Source organism: Anser brachyrhynchus (genome assembly GCF_964034855.1).
Source record: "Anser brachyrhynchus genome assembly, chromosome: 2".
NCBI lineage: Eukaryota > Metazoa > Chordata > Aves > Anseriformes > Anatidae > Anser > Anser brachyrhynchus.
This window is the reverse complement of record NC_137695.1, coordinates 156302283-156318743: the sequence shown is the minus strand read 5'-3', so window position 1 is coordinate 156318743 and position 16461 is coordinate 156302283. Positions and strand designations below refer to the sequence as shown.

General features: G+C 42.9%; 1 protein-coding gene across 2 annotated transcripts in view; it reads left to right on the top strand.

Annotated features, from left to right (window-relative positions):
- Positions 1-16461, top strand: part of COL22A1 (collagen type XXII alpha 1 chain) — a 235502-nt gene that overhangs the window by 21573 nt on the left and 197468 nt on the right. The window contains exons 6-9 of one of the 2 annotated variants that reach the window (XM_080578501.1): positions 4651-4960; positions 6652-6699; positions 6860-7018; positions 11995-12561. In XM_080578501.1, the coding sequence (XP_080434627.1) occupies positions 6928-7018; positions 11995-12561 (658 nt within the window). In that variant the 5' untranslated portion in view covers positions 4651-4960; positions 6652-6699; positions 6860-6927. The remainder of the gene's footprint in view (positions 1-4650; positions 4961-6651; positions 6700-6859; positions 7019-11994; positions 12562-16461) is intronic. The other variant, XM_080578502.1, reaches the window with a different exon arrangement.

Sequence of the window (16461 nt, the reverse complement as noted above, 5' to 3'; positions counted from 1 at the left end):
CATGAGGATATAAAAAGCAGGAAATGGGCCCGGTATGAGTAGAGCACTCTCATATTGAATGGCCTCGAGGGGCTCGGTGTTAAAGGCTTCTTCCCAATAGTTAATGCGGGCTGGAACCACTCTCTCCATGCCTGAAAGGAAATGGGTTTGTGGGACTTTCCCCATACAGGGCTTAGGTCAAAGGGGACTGGTGTTCTGTGACCCTGAAATAAATCAACATCGTCCACATGTACGGCAGTAAGGACAGTCGGAGCATGTTGTGCTGGGGACGTCTTGGGATTTTCTACTCCGCTGAAAAATTCTTCCACAGTTTGGGCTGTTAACTTCTTCTGTGGATGTCATTTTGGTCTTTGATGCACTGACATCGCTCCTTATTAATCTGTATATCCTTTACACTGGTGGCTGTAAAATTAAATATTTGAATTGGGCATCCTCTTTCCATGAGGATGCTAGCAAATAGTGTTGTCTATCATCCTAAATTGACAGTGTGCTCAGTATTACATGGAGGTGGTGGACTTTTCAGTTTTATGATATGTGTATACTGCAAACCCTGCTAAGGTGTCAATATGAGAGACACTTCTGTGCTAAGTTTAAAAAAAAAAAAAAAGGTGAAGGAATATGGAGAAAGTTTACTAAAGTATCCAGGGCGTGATGGAGTCATTACTGGGATGGGTGAGTTGTGTTGCTGCTTCTGTGTAATGTAGCCTGGACTGCTGGTCTCACCATCTGAGTGCAGCCTATTTGTAGGAGAGGTACCAAGGTAAATTTGGGAATGGTGGTGTGGAATTGGAGGTACCCTAACCACAGACTTGAGGATTTGGGATGTTCTATCACAGAGGCATTTTATTTCAGGTTAGTCTGGGGTTTTTGTAGCCAGTCAATATAAAGATTTGATATACAAGAATACAGTTTAAATCTGAAGTTACTTCCTTTGGACAAATCCCTGGAAAGTTATACTTGGGGCTATTGCATCAAGGCTTTAGCCTGCAGACACTGCGTGGCTGCAGCAGGCAAAAATACATCGCAAAGTGCTCGACCAGTACTTAGGGTATTTTAGAACTGCAGCAATTTGGCAGACAACCAGTAATAGCTTGTTTTAAATCGTCTGTGGTGGATGCACTTACAAAGGATCAATTGGTGGGATACACGATCTAAGCGTGGGTTAAGGAGTCAGGAGCTGCCGAATTCCAGTCCTGACTTTCTCTCAGGTTTCCCTGCAAGAGCACGTGCGATGCCACGGAGGTTAAACGAACGTTTCTACGGCTGCAAAGGGGAGCATGCAGAAATTAGGAAATGCCCGTGCTGAGTTAATCCTGTCCCCCTTGGAGAATGCTTTCTGATCCTTTAAGACACTCGGTTACCCTTCTCTGTATGATATTTTTTCCCATCCGATTCCTGCCTCGTTCAGTCTCCTGGACAGACGCCTGTCGCTTAGCAAGCAGCTAGTTATTAATTTCCCCCTCCTAAATGTTCAATGCAATTTATTTGTTGCACGATCAAACTTCTTTCCAAATGCAGCGATGTTAATCATTCGCAGGGCCCTGCAGTTCCAGCACCAAGTGCTTCGGAGCACTAACAGAGTTCAGCTAAGGCAAACAAACCGATGGGTTTGGAGGCTCTGCTGCTCTTCCCTCGGCGCCCCATTTCATCTCCTGTCAAAGTGACAGATCTCTCTGGCTAGTGTTCACACCAACCATCTCTGTGCGGGTGATCTCCTCTTTGGGGAGCAGATTAGCTCCTAATCTTGAGATGTGATATTGCAAAAGACAGGAAGAACCACCTCAGCTCCCACCGCATCAGCGGTACTTAGAGCAGGTGCTGGGGACCTCTTGGCTGGCAGAGTCCGTGAAAGTCCCCATCCAACAAGCTGTGGAGCTGCTGACAGTCTCGTCCCTGGTATCACAGATTTTCCATCGGTTGTAGTTAAACAAAGTACCTCAGGAGCAACGCTGGTGTTAGCGGAGGATTTTCTGCTCTATTATTCATTTGGGTTTTGAAATAATGCGCGCTGAAATCAATGGCCCTGTTTTCATTAACCGCAGTTGGCTTTGGATCAGACCTGGAAAGATGCATATCTTCCAGAAATGCCATGGGATGATTTCTTTAAAAAGGATTGAACAAAGATATACGACAGCATGAGCTGACTGGGGGGGGAGACAGCCCCATCTCTCTTTTATATGGTGTGCTTCCTGCTCATATCAGCAATAATTTAGATAATTAAATTGCTTAGTTCAGGAGTTGGAAGAGACACGATCAACAAGCTGACTCTACTAGATGTCAGATGTATTAGTGTTCTGTTTTTTTCTTTCTTTGTTTGTGTGTGTGAAAAGCTGTATAATCAGACGCTGTCTTTTCCACCGTAGGCTAACCTCTTCTTCAGAGGAGCATACTAAAGACATTTAAAATCACATTATGAACGCCAGCATAGTTAGAACATTTCTATGGTGTATGGTGATGTTCAGCAGCAGCAGACAAATGGGTGAAATTAAGCAAAACAGTATCAGCACCCCTAGAATTTCACAGTGAGGTGCACAGGTTGGTGTCAGGATTTAGTAAAACACATCCTCCGGTAAAAGCTCAGGTATGTTAATGAGCACGCTACCGTCCCCAGCTAGACATGCTTCTTACATTCAGACTTGAATCACTGCTCCTTGCGCTGTCCCTGTAGGGTCTTTGAACTTTTGCTTGCATGAGGTATGAGTGATTTTTATTAGATCGCACTGCTGAAATGATCGTCTTAGTATTGACTCCAGGTTTTCTGTTTGTGTGTTTGGTTTTGGTTTTTGAGTTAATACAATTTTGTGACTGACTCACTCCTATAAAGGATGAAAGATCAGAGAAATTGGTCTGTTTGGTTGTTGTTTTTTTTCCCCATCTCTGATTCACGGGGGTTTTGGTGTCGGTGACGTCTCAAACCAGGACAGAAGAGCAGTGTTTGTGGGCTGAGGCAGGGAATATCCAGTGCTTGTACTTAAATTACGCATCCTAGAAATGCTCCAAAGTTTTCTGCTCTGCCACATTCTTTATATCTGTCCCTTCTTTTCTCTTCACTTTTGCAGGATGCCATTTCTAAGCACACAGTTTTGCTTGTATTCTTTCATACTAGTTTCCCCTCCTTGTCCCCTGAATTACAATGTGACAGCATTATCTGAGAAGTGGGGCTAGAACAAAGTCCCTGTATTGTCTCTTCTGCATCAGGCCCAGGCAGGACAAAAACAGAGAGAGCAGGATAGAAAACCCCATCGTCTTATTCACAAAGGGCTGGGGCTTCATTTTCCAAATGAACTCATGCCATGATATTCTTTCATTTTGGTTCAAACAGGGGAAAACAAAGAAAAAATGAAAGAAAGAAACAAACTAAAACACACAAGAAAATACAGCCCAGCTATGTGGTTTGGTTCTGAATGTGTATGGGATGCTTTGGATGCAGAGCCCTAGCTCTGTTCTCAGCTTCCATGATGCTCAAGAAGACAAAGCAGCATCCCTTACAACACAGGAGTACAAGAGAAACCCAACAATGAGCAAAAGAATAAAATACTTTTGAGATGAGAAGATCCAGTTCTCCTTCAGCTCTTTTTTTTTTTAGTGCTGCTTTTTAGGAGTGTACATTTCCCAAAGTGAGTTTACTTGCTATGGATGCTCACTGACCTAACTCTATACCACCCCCTGAAAAAGCTATAGCAAAGTTACATGTTGTGTACAGCTTGTGTCTATCTTCTGCATGTTGTTTGTTCAGCTGTGAGGCTGTATGAATAGCTTGGTATTATGCCTGTATTTTAAGCACAGAGAGCTCACTTTAACGTTTACCAGCATGCTTGTCAGCCCGGATGCCATTCCTACATCATATTTGCATGTAGTCAGAATTATTCATTTCTTTATTCCCCTGTAAACTATTAAAAATGGGACCTCAGGCACAGAGTTTGCAGTTTGGTAGCAAACTTGGACATGATAGGGTTTGTCAGGTCTTTGTGCAGTATCACTTAATACATGTAAATGTGTCACAAAGTTATCCCATAGTGATGCTTGCAAAATAAACAGAAAAAGAGGTATTATTAAAGGATGTAAATTGACTTATGCCACTTGAAGGAAAAATATTCCCATGTGATAGGCTGAAGTAAATGGTAATAACAGAAATCCACGTTGGCCAACTGTAAACAGGGTCCCCTAAACTTAATTTCTTATTCTTGGGTCACTCTGAAGCCTAGACTGTCCCAGTCTGGGCTCCTTTTCAACCCTTCCTCCTGGAATAGGATATAGACGTTGATCAGATGCTGTGACCGCAGACTGGGCTTCATCTCACATTGGTGAACTGAAGTGGGAAGGAAACTGCTGTGGAAAACCTCTCACTAGAAATGTTTTATCTCCAGCCTTTCTTCTAACACCCCTGAAGACTTCATTACTGGGATAGGAGTCTTGATGTGGATGGGGCAATTTTGTCTCCCTGAAACATCCATACATAAACCCGTTGCAAGTTAAGAGACTTGGTTCAATTCTCCATGCTGTAAAAACGGATAAAATGATGTATTTTGGCCCGAATGCAAGAATAACACTGAACCACAAATGTGCATTAAAGCTACCACAGGTTATGATTCTAGATTTTAAGCAGATGTTCTGATTTGATTTGTGTTCCCCCTCTCCCCTTATTTTTAGTCCAAATGACTGCTCTGAGATACCTTTCAACATTCATAACACCACAATGAACTCTTGAAGTATTTTAGCCTGGAGTAGGGATGAATGACTTCGAAACGCAGCTCTCCAGCCTGGTCATATAAGCAGTCCTTCTTTTGGGGCAGAAGTGTGGGAGGTGAACCGTGCCCACCAAGCTCTCCATGTCTGCTGCCTTTCGAGCCGGCCTCAGCTCATCCCGGCACCGTTCTGCTGAGTGACACCAGCTGCTGGTCTGCTCCATTTACCCTGGCCCCATGTGGGTTAGCAGCTGGCAAAGGCTGTTTTTAATAAGGTATTTATAAAACTTTGCTGGCGTGCAAGCCCAGACACACAGAAATGACGTTTTGAGCTCCCGGCGCTGAAAGCGCAGAATGCCCCGTGGCAGATCTGGTTTCCCATCTCTCGCTGCCGCCCCTAAGTGCCAGAAACCAACATTTCCTGAGAAATACATAGGAGGAAAAACCTTGGGCTGAAGGCTCCCATAGCTATTTTAAATGTTGCTTGCCCTGATACCGAATGGGCAGCCGCCTGCGGAGGGATTTCAGTAATGCGTTTATTTAGAAGGAAATTCTGACTACTGTAGGGCACTGTGATACTTTAATACCCTTTTTTACCCTGCAATCTCTTCCAGGGAGCTCGGACCTGAGCACCTCACTGTCTCCTAGGGACACCATCTGGTTGAGGTGTAAACTACAGCACCTGCTTGTGCCCTTCGGATTTAGGGATGGTGCTTGAAGAAAAAAGCAGGGTTTTATTTATTTATTTATTTTGATCCTTTCTTGAATTTATATTCCACTGCTGGCAGATGCTTCCTACTTTTTATTTGCGGAGCACAGGGTGTGTTAAGTGCATTGTTTTCTCTTTGTCTGTATATGATACAGATTTTTGAAAATCAAGGGGCCTGTATTTTGTCCTTGGAATAGGGATTTACAGCTATATCTCAATGACTACAGAAGATTTTTCATTTTTTTCCTTCCTAAGCCAGAATGATGTGCAATTTATTTCCGAGAGACATGATAGAGATTGGCCCAACATTCGACTGATCAAGACTGTATTTGAACGCATGCTGACACCACCGTTCTTTTTGTCTATGGTTCCCCCAAAACCCTATGGCTTTGAAAAGAAATATCCTAGAATGCATAATCAGCCCTACAGCAATGATCTACCATATAGTGTCCCCTTTATGCCTTCTGTACCCATCAACAGCAAGAAGCTGACGTTGCATGTTGAAAGACAGAAGAAGCAGAAATTGCTTGAGAAAATGAACCAAGAAATGTGTACGCTAAGGAGGAAAAGATGGATTCAGGAGCTGGGAGAAACTTTTCCGAAATGATTCCTTAGGCAATAAGAGCTACAGAGTGGAAACTGTTTTTCCTTGCTTCTACGAAGCTCACTGCATAAAATTGCAATGACTTTATGATCTTTATAATTAAAATTAGTTTTAAAAAAGAGGGAATAAATAATTAAATATTGAAATAATAAAAAAGAGTTAGCTTAGTGTTAGAAAATGTAGCTAAACTTTTATTATCCCAGCCACTTGGCCTGCCTTGCTACAATACCTGCTGGTTTCCATGGCTTCAGACAAGGTAAATTTGAACCGGTGACCTTAAACTGAAGGTGTTCCACCTGAGCTCTTGCACTTCTTATCTAGATAGTCGAAAGACTCATTTTGAAGCTGCTGAGTTTACTACTGTAGACAACAACCAAGAGCAGCAAGCAAATGTATGAAAACAGCCACGCGTTTTTAGTGCTCAGCATTTCTGGAGCTTGGGAACGGAGAGCAGCAATGGGCGCAGTGGCAATGGGTCGTGTGTGGTTTGCAGTGGGCTGTATCTCAGCTCCGCATTTTGTTTCTCCTAATGATGAATGTGTGGGAGGGCCGGGTCAGGAATGGTTTCCACTCCAGTGCGTTGATTGTGTAGTTGGCAGTGGGCTCAATTAAAGTATAACAATCTGGTAATCTCTCTCCTTTTTTCTGTTCAGGCTGCTGCACGCTGAATAGAGCCAGTGAAAGGCTATAGCATTTGAAAAGTAGGTGAACTTCTTGCCTCTTTGTCTGAGTGGTTTGTGTCTGGTCAACAAAATGACAGGCGGAAGCGACAGCTCCCCAGAACGGTGCTCCCATGGCTTGCATCATTGCTTCTGTTTGTTTTTCTATGAGATAACACTTGCTCTTTATTTTCCTTGCTAGCCTACAAATTGGATTTCTCACAAGCTTCTCACCACGGTGAAAAGACAAGCTGATGTGAGGAAGGAGATATGTCTGTTATGGGAAGACGCTGCGTACCCCATCTCCTGGTTCTTCTTACACTTGTGTTCGGTGGTGAGAGGACTGAGGCACAAAGAGCAGGTATGCAGCATCCCACTCCTGTTAAATAGCTGCTGGGGCTTTTACGTGGCTGAGATGCTATCATTGGTAGGAGGAAAAAAAAAATGAAAAAAAAAAACCACAACATTTACTGCTGAAAAGACATAAAACAGACCTTAGGGATGGAGGTAACTCAGGGATCAAGATTACAATTTAACTAGAGTCTCTGGTTCTGCTGTGGGCTTAGACAAGTTGTCTTAGCCACCCAGAACAAAGGGAGCAGCGTGCAGTTTGCTCAGGATATGCCTCATCCATGGAGATGGCATGGGGATCACTCCTTACATTGCCTTCAGTGGGTTTCAGATTAGACCTGGTGAATCTTCCTTCTGGCTGGCTTTCCTGGTGCACTAAACAGAGTCAAGGTACTCCTCTCATTCTTCTGTCTCATGGTTCCCACTGTCTAGAATGGACCCTGACACGGTTTTTGGCCTGTGCCAGTTAGCAACTTCCCCCAAATGCCACTGAAGGGCAACCTGCTGTAGGTGGCCCTGCTTGATCAGGGGTTTGGACCATAACACCTCCAGAGGTCCCTTCCAACCTCAGCCATTCTGGGATTCTGTGAATGAGGGTGGTGCGATTGAGAGGCTGTTCCTATGGGTCGTCTTCACAAGGACACATTATTTTTTGAGGGGGAGTAGGAAAAGTTATCTAGAAGGGCTAGAGGTCATGGAGAAAATACAATTGTAGACCTACACTGCTGATTCATTATGAAAGCCCAAAGGTTTATTTTTTATCTTTTATTTATTTATGTTTGAGATGGAGTCTTTCTGGCTCTTTTTCTAGCAAAGATGCTAGTCTGTATCCTTGGCTAATTTATAGTAAAGAAAAGGAGTTTTTAGACCTTCTCTCTGTCTAAGGAATAGCTGCTTTACAGTGATGTTATGTGATCTATGTAAGGCTTTTTGTACCAAGTTTAACAGGAGTAAGTACTTAGTAACAAAATAATGTGGAATCGCATATTTTTTCTGCTTGTGGATCACTCACAGGAAGGAAATGGTGGTACCATTTATATGTTCTTTCTGTGATTACTTTAAATAATTTTGGCCTTATGGCTTGTTTGTGGACTATTTTTAATGGCAATATAGCAAGATGGTTGACTCAGTGTCTGAGCTGGTGAATACAACTCCTAGAATTATGTTTCCACAGAGCATTCCTGTAATTACAAAACTGAAAGTTCACTTTCTATGAATTATCTCCCATATTCCCTTAACATGAACTGTTTCTAACAGTAAACAACATTATAATAGCATTCTTGGAAAAAAATCAATTTTGTCTAGCAGTGGACATTACTGTGCTAAAAATGCAGATTAATACTTAGTAAAAGCTTTTCTGCAGCATTTAATCTCACTGCCATCAGGTCTGTAAGCAAAGAATCACTAACTTTAAAAAAAAAAATGATCCTGAAAGACTGTCTTTTTCTTCCCTGCAATACTGCCTGAATAGGCATTACTTTTTAAACTTCAAAACCACCTTGTTTTAAGGCTCATTGCCCTTGAACACAGATAGGATAGATTCTTTCTGTTGTGTTTGTTTTTAAGCTGCAGCCATCTCACCTGCTGAGAGTCATTAAAATGAGCAACAGGAAGGTCTGTACCTTGTGGGCTTTATAGTTAAACCTTTATATTCTTTAGTTAGTCTCATTTGATTAGTATTCTTTTATTCAGGCAACATAGATTAATATAGTGATTTTTTTCATTTGGAAAGCAGAAATTTCTTGCTTAGCCTTTACTGTTATATCCTTTATATTTTGCAAAGAGCAAGCAGAACTACACTTGGCGATCTAACCTATATACACGGATGTAATGTAATTGACATCCCATAATATAAATCCATATATTCTATCATCTTCACACGCTTATTACCCTTGAGAGAATTGCTATTTGCCTCCTTCCAGTAATGTTCAGAAGGCTGCTCATGCTGCTGGTGTATCCATCCAGACCTTTCTTGCTCTGTGGTTAGAGAAACACAATCCCTTACTTACAAAATGCCATCACAGAACATGATCTAGTGTGGACAGGTTGTTTCCAGTGTGATCCAACGTGGACAAGTTGTTCCCCACATGAACCCAAACCCATACGTCTAAGTTTTTCCCTTAGACACTAGTGGAACAGCAGCACCTGGATGAGGTCTCTGAAATATTCCTTGCAACAGAAATTAACACAGCAAGAGACGATGTTCATTTTCATCACCTGCAACATTCTGGGACCTTGACAGGCTTGAGAGTTGGGCCTGTGTGATCTTCGTAACGTTCAACAAGGCCAACTGCAAGGTTCTGCGTCTGGGTCAGGGCAATCCCAAGTACAGATACAGGCTGGGTGGAGAATGGGTTGAAAGGAGCCCTGAGGAGAAGGACCTGGGGGTGTTGGTTGATGAGAAGCTCAACATGAGCCGGCAATGTGCGCTTGCAGCCCAGAAAGCCACACATATCCTGGGCTGCATCAAAAGCAGTGTGGCCAGAAGGGCAAGGGAGATGATTGTCCCCCTCTGCTCTGCTCTTGTGAGACCCCACCTGGAGCCCTGCGTTCAGCTCTGGGGCTCCCAATATAAGAAAGGCACAGACCTGTTAGAAAGAGTCCAGAGGAGGGCCACAAAAGATGATCAAGGGGCTGGAGCACCTCTCCTGTGAAGACAGGCTGATGGAGTTGGGGTTGTTTAGCCCGGAGAAGATAAGGCTCCGGGGGGACCTTACAGCAGCTTTCCAGTACCTAAAGGGGGCCTACAGGAAAGCTGGGGAGGGACTCTTTGTCAGGGGGTGCAGTGATAGGACAAGGGGTAATGGCTCTAAACTAAGAAATAGTATATTTAAACTAGACATTCAGAATAAATTCTTCACTCAGAGGGTGGTGAGGCACTATCCCAGGCTGCCCAGAGAAGCTGTGGATGCCCCATCCCTGGAGGTGTTCAAGGCCAGGCTGGATGGGGCTTTGGGCAACCTGGGCTGGTGGGAGGTGTCCCTGCCCACAGCAGGGGGGTTGGAACTGGATGGGCTTTAAGGTCCCTTCCAACCCAAACCGTTCTGTGATTCTGTGAGGTCTGAAGACAGCAGCTGGGGTCAGCCACTATCCAGACATGTCCACAGAGGTGAGGCACGTCTGAGGTGAAACTGGGAAATCAGTCAGTGACCCAGGCAAGGACTAAGAGCGAGAACCTCACCTTAAAAGCAGCTTCCAGGGGAAGGAGAGGCAAATGTTTCTTGAATGCTTCTAGAAGAGCTTCCTGAGGAGCTCACCCAAGGCCATAGATCCCTGACAGCCAAACCCCACAGAATAAACATGCTCTCAGGGCCCTGACAAGGATTTCAAAACTTTCACCGTGAATTTTCCAAGCATTTCCTGTTGCTGTGCTTTGGTTCACATTAGTGAGCAGCCCTGGATTAATTTCCTATGAAACCGAGCTGCAAGATGCAATTCAGATGCACATGTAATGTATCTTAGTCACTGATGTGCATTTAATTGCTGGAAATTGGCTGGAACTAGTCTGATGTGAAAACACACAAACTTTACAGTGAGAAAGACTGGAGTCACATATTTTCACCACTACTCCCAGATTTTCCGACCAAGAGAAGTAGGTTGGTTGGTCCAGGTCAGAGCCCAAAGGAGGTCATTGCCATAGCTGTAGTGGGAATAGTTGGGGAAGTCGGGATCCTGCAGTGAAACAGGACAGATCTGCCCTCAGTGGATGTGGATAGATGTGGGCTAGCTCAAAGCCTGGTAAAGCAGCAGGGTTTAAAAGGTATTGCCAGCAATTCAGAGGACACGTATAACATCTTCAGTTCAATGGGCCAAAGAAAAGCCCTATAAAAGGGATGAAGCGGCACAGGCACTTGTACAGACCAGCTCTCTGTCTTGCACTATGTTATATGTGCTTTGTTATTCCTGTGATTGGTTGTACTTTGTAAGGTGATGTTGGAGGAGAACTACTGGAGAAATGATGGCTGATGGTTGTGACCATAGATAAATTGACTTTGTAGAGCAGTTTTCAGTCTTGAAACTGTAATTTGTTAGGGACTATAGTTAATAATAGTAAATTAAATATATCTATGTATACATTTAGTCCAGCTGTGGCATTACGTTGATACGTCTTGGTCACCTCTGGGTCTTTTTATGAATATACTGCTGGTTGGCTTGTCTATGCTCAGAGAGAGCTAGAAAACATCTCCTGGGAGATCTATTTTCTTGGCAAGCAGCTGACAAATATATGACCAGTCTGGTTTCATAGGGCAAGAAAACTGCAATTAAAATACATTTGCCTTTCGGATTACACAGGCCTCAGATTACAAATATCATGGCTGGAGCCAAAAGAGTGTTTGTGGGGATAAGTGAACTTTTCTCACACAAAGGAACTGCCCTTTGTTGTCAAGGAAGCCATCCCAGTATTCAGTGAGTCATCCTTTAGTCAATAGTCAATGGCAGAGAGCCTCAAAATCAAAATAATCTTGTTATAAACTTGCTTCACCAAGATATCATGCTGAGCAGAAGAAGTGCTTCTAGCTAAGCATAAATAAATCATAATGCTAATGCAAGAGGGAACATGAAAGCTTCGCTACTCAAGGTCAGGATTGGCAAAGGGAAGGTCAGAGCAGGTCTCTTGAGCTGCCAAGGTCACTTCAGAGCATTGCCTGAGCAGAGGGACTGCAATGAAGTTTTTAAAAGAGAAAAATAGCTTCATATGCATGCAGATGGTGTAGGTGAAAGACTGAGCAAAGGAAGTTAGTAGCGCAGGAAGAGAAAGGCTTTGCATTTCAAAGAGAAGCGTGTGCCGATCTACTGTAGATGTCCTGAAACAGATGAGGTGAATCACAAGGAAGAGAGGCTGAGAATCTGCACTTTCTCTGCAGGACAGGGAGCTTTGCTGCCTCCTCAGAACGGCTCGCTGGGGAGCCATGCCCGGGGAACATTTGTTATATCTGATACTTGTCTTTCACCTTCCCTCAGCGATATATTCTGCCACTCCTGCAGGTTGCAAGAACGTTCACTATGACCTCGTGTTCATCTTGGACGCCTCCTCCAGTGTCGGAAAAGAAGATTTTGAGAAGGTTCGGCAGTGGGTGGCTAATTTGGTGGAAACTTTCGAGATTGGCCCAGATAAAACCCGCGTAGGTGTGGTGCGATACAGTGATCGGCCGACCACCGAGTTCGACCTGGGAAAATACAAAACCCGTGAAGAAATCAAAGAGGCCGCCAGAAAAATTAAGTATTATGGGGGCAACACAAACACTGGAGATGCTCTCAGGTACATCAACACGTACAGTTTTTCCAAAGAAGCAGGTGGGAGACTTAGTGATCGAACTGTTAAAAAAGTGGCTATCCTTCTGACTGATGGAAGGAGTCAGGATTACGTCTTGGATCCAGCCACTGCAGCCCGTCAGGCTGGAATTAGGATCTTTGCTGTGGGTGTTGGTGAAGCCTTAAAAGAGGAACTTGATGAGATCGCTTCAGAACCCAAGTCTGCTCACGTGTTTCATGTCTCCGATTACAATGCCATCGATAAAATTCGGGGGAAGCTGAGAAGACGTCTCTGTGAAAGTAAGTAGAGCTCCCGCTTCTTCTACACGAAGAGAATTATAATAGGTGCAATTAACATAGGGCTGTGATTATTTCCTTCCATGATTACCTGGTTCTAACTCTATGCTGATAGTTCTTTATTTTATTGTCTTCTGCTTTGTTCCCCTCTGTAAGAAGTCATTTTACTACCTGGAGTGCAATGAAGCACTCACTTCCTGGGTTCTTCTGCCCAAGTTAGCATTAAATATAAGCCAGCTTCTAGTGGTCACCTGGAGAGTGGAATGTGAATTTGCTTTTTGTTCTGATATAGTTTAGTTGCTCTATCATACTTTGAATTACTGAATAGTTTTTGATCTATATCCTGGCATAGATGTGAAGATTAACATCTTATTTATACCCAGAATTTGGTCTATTTTGTGGAGAAATTGCTTCTTTTTTTCTTTTTTCTTTTTCTTTTTTCTTATTTTGTGGCATTATAATATGAAAAGGGATCTCTGGATGCTTCTGAGATTAATCCTTTAGGAAACAAAAGGATACTTTTTATTTTCGGCCTTTCAGCATCCCAACTCTACTGACAACTGGTGTTCACAAGTGGTCTGGCTACTAACCATATAAACTTTGGTGACGTTTTGAATTGTGTTTAATAGAGAGCAGTGTCAGAAACTCACACAAATGAACTTTGAATTTCCAGCTCCTTGGAAAAGAACTATAATAGCATTATGTTTGCCACATCCCAGCCCTTTAATGGGAACAGCAATCACACAACCTTTTCTCCTTCTACTACTGAAAAATCACTCTTGTTTTTGATAACTATATAAATGTTACCTGGTTTTGCTGCTTTTCACAGTATGTGTTGTGGTCATTTGGGGTTCTTTGGATCAAATTAATGAGACATTTTTCTGGGTCATGGGTCTGAACTTGAGTCCCTGTGTGATGCTTTGACGCATTGCAGTGTCAATGACCACGTCTGCAGGCTGGGAAGTTGTGTTACTGTCTGTTGACAATAATTTGCCTGGCAAGAATCCGGCCTTCTGGCTGGTGTTGTGAGGCTCTTTTATTGCTCTCTGTGACCTCCATTTGCAAGAAATAAGTGTTGTTTTAATGCTCTGGTCTTATGTATGCTTCTTATACAGTGAGTAGCACAAGCAGGCATAAACCTGTTGACATTGCCAAGGTACAACTACTTTTTTGCAGTCTAAATAAAAATGTTTATGACAGTGTAATCATGATACAAGTGAAAGTCATCCTGTATATAGACTGTATGTGGTGCAGATTGAAGGAGCTGGGTCTTTCTCTGTGGAAATTGTATGTAATCAGACACACTTATGACCAGGGTAGAATAAGGAAGGGTAAGCACCTCTGGTGGACACAAACAACTCAAACAACCTCCTAATGCAGCTGCTGACCTCCCAGATTCTGATTTTCCTTAAAAACTGTTACATTCCTTTTCCAGAAAACTCTTTTTAGTACTTCTTACCTGGGACTGTTCTTGTTGCCTTCTCAAGAAATCATTTGCCCATCTGACAGAGTATAATGCTATTTGCCTGTGGCTTTCTGAGCCCATATTAGGTCCCCACATATGTGCATACCACTCCTCATTAAATCCCAAAGGATTACTAGGATCATCCTTACTCCAGAGTGTGATCATGTCACTTTCCAAGGTGTTTGCTTCCACCTTCACTAGTGGGTTTGATGGGGAGAAATAAAACCACAGGAAGGGCAGGTGAAAGGGAAAAGTTTAGTTGTGTTAGATACAGAGAAATTTAAGGGGAAGGTAGACTGCTAAATGAATTGTTTCAAATGTGAGAATAAAGGGAATCAGACTGCTGTCAGCAAACATTAGTAAGAAAGGTAGCAGAGAGGAAGGAATTAGCTGAACAAACAATGAGTGGATAACTTGTACATTTGGAGGGACATTCAGGCAGAATAACAAAGTGTAAGGAAGTGCACAGTGACAAGGGGAATTGAGTACCTAAGTACGTGGGACACAGTGAATGCAGGTGGATTTGAAAGAAGTGGATCCAGGATGGAAAGGGGAGTTATCGACTAAGGGAACAAACAGCGGTGCATAAAAATGTATTAATCTTTGCAATGGTGTGATTTCCACAGCAACAACAATTATAGGAGATAGGTATGCAAAAGGTGTTCCCAGGAGGTGTTCTTCTGATTCAAGGGTGCTGTTGAGATGCTCTAATGTCCCTAGATCCTTCATTCCAGTCTTAACAGGGGAGACTCTACTCAATGTCTGGCCTCAGTCCGTCTCACCACGCTGGGAGCCTGATCTGATCCTGTTTTCGTTGGATACCAAAAAGTATTTATTCTTTTCCTCTGTACAGCAGTCTTTTCTCTTTGGAGGGCTGTTACAAAATCAGAGCAGCTGAGGTTGGAAGGGACCTCTGGCGGTCATCTGGCCTGAACTCTGCTTGAGCAGGGGTACCTAGACAGGTTGCCTAACCTTGCTAGAGCAGGTTTCATATCCTTCCTAAGTCTTTTCTTTCTAGATTGAATGCAAGGAAACTGCTTTGAGGCAGAATCAGTCTCTCTATACTTGTTTAATTTCTTGTTTTGCATCTAGTAGAAGGTGTCCCTGCCCGTGGCAGGGGGGTTGGAATTACATGATCCTTAAGGTCCTTTCCAACTCAAATCATTTTGTGACTCTGTGTGAAATGAAGAAATTATTGGTGGCACCAGAGCTGGCCATTGAAGCAGAGTATGAGACAGCAAGAGCACCATCAGCAGAAGTATTAACATAGAGATAGATAACTTTTTGTTATCTGAATATGTGAAGTAGAAATGTTTTGGAGGATGGCAGAGAGCTGGTGGAGAATGGGACCTAATCTTTTCTGGTGCATGTGCCACTTTTAGTTGTGTTAATATGGTGGGAACAGGAGAGGGGTTCACTGTAAGGACTATAGATTTACATATTACGAAGGTAAAACTTACAGTAGATGTTGTAGTTAAATTTCTGTAATTTTAACATGACAACACTGCATAAAACAGCAACGTACAAACTACTGGGTGGGTGGAAGATGTGACAAGGGCATATGCCAAGATGCTGTTCAGTTCGTGCACATTCTGAGATAAAAAGCATGTATCGTCAGAGCCAAGCCAGGGTTTTAATGGACATAATCTTCCGTGAGCTCCTGGAAGACACATGAATCACTGAGTGGAACTGGTAGAAAGTTTTTTTTGTTGTGATGAGTCTTCCAGTCCCTGTGCTACTGTACTATGGAACATGAAGAGTTGTGCAGTGTTGCAAATACAGGATTTCATGCCAGCAGCTGCTCATAATCTCTTGTCCCTGGTCTCACTGGATGTCTGTCCTAGACTCTGTGATTCCATCTTGCTATATATAACCAAAATTATTTCTAAGAATATGTTATTATGAGCATTAGTAACATTTTCGCTCTCACTTGATCTTGTGGAAGTAAGCATAGCAGAATCAAAAAATAACGTGTCTGCTCAGTGAGACATGGTGGCAGTGGGAGATATTTTTGCCAAAAGTCTCTGTTACATTCTGGACTATAGTTAGCAGGCAAAAATGGGTGATGGTTTTACAAGACAGCAGGAGAGATGTATTCTGTTAAAAATTCCAGAGATGCGGCTTGGTTTCTAAATAGGATTTCTGCTTATATGTTGTAGGGATAACAACAGACCTATGGAATATTTAAAAATATACTGGCACCTGCTTCTGGGAGGTAAATAGTAGGCTTATGCTTGTCAAAGAGAGCCAATTGGCTCACACACAGGTTTTATTTGAAGCTGAACTTGGTAACTTAGTGCATGTATAAAGCTGTCAGACAGGCTCGAATCTGCTAGCTCTGGAGGTTAACACTATCATCTGGTAAGCCTTAATTGGGGAAACATTGCAGTGCTTTCCTAAAACACCTGTATTTCTTAAATAACACTGATTACAGTGCT